This window comes from Mercenaria mercenaria, chromosome 15, assembly GCF_021730395.1.
Source record: "Mercenaria mercenaria strain notata chromosome 15, MADL_Memer_1, whole genome shotgun sequence".
Classification (NCBI taxonomy): domain Eukaryota; kingdom Metazoa; phylum Mollusca; class Bivalvia; order Venerida; family Veneridae; genus Mercenaria; species Mercenaria mercenaria.
In genome coordinates, this window is record NC_069375.1 from 65,089,579 (window position 1) to 65,095,466 (window position 5,888).

General features: G+C 33.1%; 1 protein-coding gene across 1 annotated transcript; it reads left to right on the forward strand.

Annotated features, from left to right (window-relative positions):
- Positions 1-1,335: 1,335 nt before the first annotated feature.
- LOC123562565 (uncharacterized) lies at positions 1,336-5,677 on the forward strand. Its single transcript, XM_045355196.2, has 4 exons — positions 1,336-1,818; positions 2,606-2,740; positions 4,124-4,245; positions 5,349-5,677. The coding sequence occupies exons 1-4, from the start codon at positions 1,389-1,391 to the stop codon at positions 5,529-5,531; spliced, it is 870 nt and encodes a 289-aa protein (XP_045211131.2). The 5' UTR covers positions 1,336-1,388; the 3' UTR covers positions 5,532-5,677.
- Positions 5,678-5,888: the final 211 nt, after the last annotated feature.

Genomic DNA, 5,888 nt, shown 5'->3' on the forward strand with positions numbered 1-5,888 from the left:
TTTAGTTTTTCAATTTGAAAAATGTTAGATGAAAGATGAATGTTAGATGAAAAATTCATAAACTTCTTTCTTTATTACAATTCGCCGACCATCATTTTTAAAGATATTTCTTGTTATGTATAAGGTTGGATTGTATTTGATATTTGAAAGAGACTTCAATTTGCTGAATTTTGGTGAAATAAGATTTAAAATATCTTACAGTTATAATATTTAGTTAAAGTACTAACTATCCGTGTTTTATATACTTTGGGATGGATATAGTTATAAACAAAATAACAATACAATAACTATTCAAGTCCTTTATTTGCTTTTAAACTTTGTGTGCAGAACTTTTATGCGAATTTGTCTTGTCATCTTAAAATAATGTTTATCCTAAGATGCAATCAATCTGAACACAGTGTCCTTATGCCACACTATACACAGAGGTTAATGTTAGCCAAACATGTGCTCAGCCATTGCTATATGATTTGGCAGATCTATTTTAACTGGTCTACAGCCTCGCGGTAAATGGTTTGAACTGCTGATTGTATGTATAGACGACATTTGTTATTGAACAAAGTAGCTTGACTGCCTAAGAAACAGCTTTTAGGAAGCATAACTGCAATAATGGTAATTAAGAGTGTGGATGTTCTCCAACAAAGTCGTCAGTGTGGACGTTCTCATTTTAATAATGTTGTTTGTTTTGAATTAAATATCGTCAGATATCCTTGTAAATAGCAAAATAAAACAATGGTTGACTATTATGCTAGTCACTGATATTAAATGAGCATCAAAACTGTCCTCATTTCACGAAAATACGGTCAAAACTCACTTTCTTAGATAAAAGTGTGGTACAGCTCAATGCCCTCTTTGCCAACTGTTCGCGTTTTCGAGCAAAAACCAAGCTATACTTACAATATGGAACACTACCACAGAATAGTATACTCCAGGCCGGGTACGGTGCTCTTTATCTTGAGTCGAAAGCTGTAGTAATAAAAAAGTTACAAGACTTTTCTAACCTGAATCGACGTAAATTTGTGTGTGGTCAGCTCATTTGCGCTGCTTTTTGATGACGTTGCATTCTTGGTTTCCCCACCGTGATTTCTCACATGAACAGAAAACCACCAAAATATCGCTTTTGCGCATGATTTAGTGTGTTTCCTAAACTTGACAACATTCACGAAAACATACAGCAGTACAGTTGTCCAATCCTAAATACTTCATTATTTAGACGGATCAGCATTTTGCTTATACGTAAACATGGATTGAATTTAGAACTTGTTTTATCTTTATGATAGAACTATGACGATCAGGCAAATATCTGCTTTATCTTGCACTCTTTATGGCAATCCCTTATCTACATTTAAATGTTTAAAAAGGTCACAGAAATCTGACGACAAAGTCATATAATGGCGCCCGTTGGAAATTTTAAAATGACGATGTTGATATATTTGTTCGTAATTATCTATGCAGTGAACGCTGACGTAGAAACTGACGTTAAGGATATAGCAAGTTCCTACAGTGACGGAGATATTCTGAAAGCGGTTCTTTCAAAAATGGAAGACATGCAAGCAAAAATAAAGAAGCTCGAAAAGTCGGAGTCCAGTTTGAAGCAGTCTGTCAGCGTTCTAATTGGAACTACCGCACAGTTCCGGCTACAGATTGCAGACCTTGAACATTCCAATAAAGAAAAAGAAGAAAGAATTTCATTTCTTGAAAATAAACTGGCAAGGAGTAGTGAACTGAAACGTGATGCTGAAACAGACGGACGAAAATCTGAGAATGTTGTTGAAGAGAGAAATCAAGCGGGCAGAGAAGACTGTGGTACAAAAAAAAGAGGTTATTATTTTAGTTATTCAAGAACGATCGGCACTATCACGATATCAAAAAATAATTTTACAATTTCTTTTACAGCTGATGGTTTAAATGATTTAAGCATTTCTTTATTTAATGAAAATCAAAATCATTAAAAGAAACCAGTTAATGAGAGTGCGTGACAAATACTAATGGGTGGTAATGGCATATTTTAAGCTTGTCAAGTATCCAGTTTACACATGTTTAAATAGAAGATATAAAAATCAGAAATGTTTAGAGCAGGTCTGTGTTTTAGATTATTTGATATGTGGAAGCATGGCGCTTTCATCCCAGCCCTCGGTTATCCAAAATTCTAATTTCGCTTCTTATACGAGCATACTTACCCTTTACTGCGAATCCTTATCAAATTAACAACTATCCTTTGCGTTTTTGTCTTTATTTGCTAATTGTATAAAATAACACCTGAAAAAATCCGCTGTAAATTTTAATTTCCCTAGCAATTTACTTTTAAGCGACTTGTTTTTCATATTATTAACTTGAATTCTTCCTAGCAACTATCTACATGCTGACTGTTAAAAGATGGAGAAATACACGTTCAAATACAACTCCTGGCAGAAACTATTTTATACGACATGTCTCAAAAGGCCGTTCAACAAGTTAAAAATGAAAATCTTGTAGGACCGGTTTCATTGAGCCTGTTCGTGGATGGTGGTGGAAATTCATGATATCATACGGCAGTCTAGATTTTAAAAAGATGAATAGGGTCAAGAATTTGCAAAAAGATATATCATTGTATTTTTTTTTCTTTCAGGTATACGCCAAACTCCAGAACAAGTGTCTTTCTCCGCCTATTTGGACCATGTAGTAAGAAAATTAGGCCATGACCAACCCATTGTTTACAATAAGATACTGTTGAACGAAGCTGGGGCATACAGTAATTCATCTGGTAGATCTATGTTTATTTTATGTTTAACTTGCCGCAACGGTTTTATATATTCTCTGATATTCTGCTCACCTCAAGATGAATATCGAAGCCTTGAAGCAGCTAAATATTTGCATTTTTACTGAGTCCTTCGGCCCATGCAACTATCCGGAAGCGTGTGCATTCATGAACAGCTAAGGAACCATAAAGGATAGAGAGAGAGAGTGGGGAGGACATACAGAAAGACAGACAGACGTTTTATTGAACAAAATGTCATAGATTTCATATTGTATTTAAACAGCGCATAGTATATCATGTTCAATGGTGGTATAATCATATAAAACATATTATAAATACAGACGTTCAAAAAAATATCAAACATGTATTTTACACTTGTATTTGTTTAGGGTCACTTTTTTGCTTTTAAATTTAGATTTAAATACACTGATTTACGACCTATGTCTACATTAATTCAATAAAATTTTAGATATTAAACATATTGTCTTGGCCTAATATATGCCACTGTCAATTTGAAACTAAAATTTTGTACAGCTCATATTTTTCGTGCAAATCGTGTATAATGACCACCATGGAAATACAGTTATTTTGTCGTGCGTCTTTAAAGAGGCACCACAAAATAACTGTATTCTTTTGTGTTTCCATGATGTTATACCTGCTTTGCATGAAGAAAAGGAGAAATAACAAGTATCTAGTTACAAATTGACAGTGACATATATTAGGCCAAGACAATGTGTGTAATGTCTTAACATTTTATTGAATAACTATAGCAACATGTACAGAAATTAGTGTGAAATTTCAATCACATTTTGTTTCTACAATGTAAGATAGTTATTCTTCAATGTGTTTGAATCTATGCTGAAAAGAGATTGACTGAATAAGTTTGCAGATGAAGTTGTCAAAACACATTTATTCAGGAATGGCCTAAGTTGTCCATCTGAAAACTTTAAGTATAACTGTATATTACCTGTATTTCAAGAATGATTTTCATGAAGTTTTGGTGAGTGAAAAAAGTAGGTCACTAGGTCGTGGTGGGTCTTTAAATGGATATTTGTTTGAATTAATTTTAAAATCACGTGATCCCGAAGAACTTCCGAGCGATTACGGAAAAGAGATAAACACGAAATTAGGACAAAATGATCACCCATATCAGTCTAAGAAAATACAAAAACAATCATTCGTTTCCGTAGTCTGTATATGTGTTGATTTCAAAAGAATATTGCACGGCTATCGTAATGCATGTTTAGTAGTATATTTCAAAATGTGTAGTCTTTTTTAAAGATTTATGTCTATTCATTTGTCTTTATTTTGCACCTTTATTCAGTTCTTATTGCTTACCACCTTTTCAATTTGCTTTTGATTCTCAAATAATTGATACATGTATTGCAGGAATTTTTCACGTTCCGACGTCCGGTGTTTATCTATTCTCGTGGTCCGTAGGTGCAAGAACATTAACTGGAGAACATACATATGACACACTGGTGAAACTGGCTGTTAACGGAGTCCACAAGGTAACTTCCTATACATTGTACGTAAGTGACAACGTTCGATCTCTTTCACAGAGTTGTCTTTCCTGACTTCGTTTCCTCAAGCGATAGTGGAAGAACGACAACTCTGTATGAGGGATTGGATAAAGTTGTGCTTGAAAAATGAAACAAAAAAATTGTTACATTTTTAATATTTTATGGTACGGGATAGTGGTACTAAATACTGTTTTGAAGCCCGTTAAAATGTGTTTTCCTCTTATTTATTGATCAGCAGCCACTTAAAGTCATGATAGTGAGATCTAGATCCTTTGCCCTGTAACTAACCGTAGAAACCATCCTAAAACCTTTTTACTGTTATGAGAATCAAAATAAAAAAATGGAACAATTACGGAGTAATAAAATGTGCTGCAGTTGGTCGCGGATTGGCCACAAACTTTGCCGCATGGCAGCAAAATAGGGATGTCCACAAAAAAGCAATTTACCCAGAATTCTTTCTAACAAATATTGTTAAGCAGATCCAATAGATTTTTATGTTTTACAGAACATTATTATTGTTGCATCGAACCAAATTTTTTAGGATGAATAAAGATATTAATTTTTTTATTCATTTTGTGATATACAATCAATATTTTTGTTTTACTGAACAAATGGTTTTAATTTGTAATAAATATTTCGTACGGTTTGAATAAATAATTTGAAAACATTGAATACATACTTAGTCGCATTGCAGATTTTTTTTAGTTTTAAAATAAATATTTCAAAAGATATAAAAAAATATATGAAACATTGTAAAAATATATTTTTGTAAATAACTATTTTAAGACATTGAATAAATACATAAAGATAGACAATAATTATAGAAGATATAAAATTCCAACACATAAAACGCCAAACATCATCATCATGTGAAAACAAATTTTCAGTACTTGTTGGAAACCCTCTGGGCTAGAGACATACATGTAGTCTTTCGCATCTGTGTTCGCTCGTATGACTCTTCAAACAGAAAATGTGATAGCTGAATGAATTCTGTTGTTTGCTTGACCGTTTCGCATATTCAAAGCAAATATATATATATATTATGATGGGTTTTACTCTACCGTTAAAATCCTTTACTCTTACAATTTTAGGTTGGTTCAGTAGCTGAGAGTCCAGTTGTACATGACGATAATCAGGGCAGTAGCACAGTAATATTACGGCTGAAGCAAGGTGACGAAGTCTGGACAGCTTCACAAAACTCTGGTGGTGACATTTTTGGATCTGATTATGAAAGAACAACATCGTTTACTGGCACTTTGTTATACATGAGCTAAATATGGATTACTATTGACTACTAGTATATGAAGAGCATAAATAATTGTACTAAAATTATATTTCTTTAACTATTGCTACCAAGTCATACGCGTGCATTATTAATCAGTGTATTCAGGTATTAAATTCGAAAAGTCGTGCACTCTTATATTCCTAGTCATGCTTCCGACTAGATAATCTTTATAGTTTTCTATAATCATTTCTCTTATATATTCTGGCCGATCTTTCTTGTCTCTACGTTTTGAGAAGAAAAGGGACATAATTATACAAAATTTGAATAGCCTCAGGAGTGATATCCTGTGAACAAAACATGGGATCTGAACACAGACTATCTTATTCCTTTTAAGATGGTTACTATT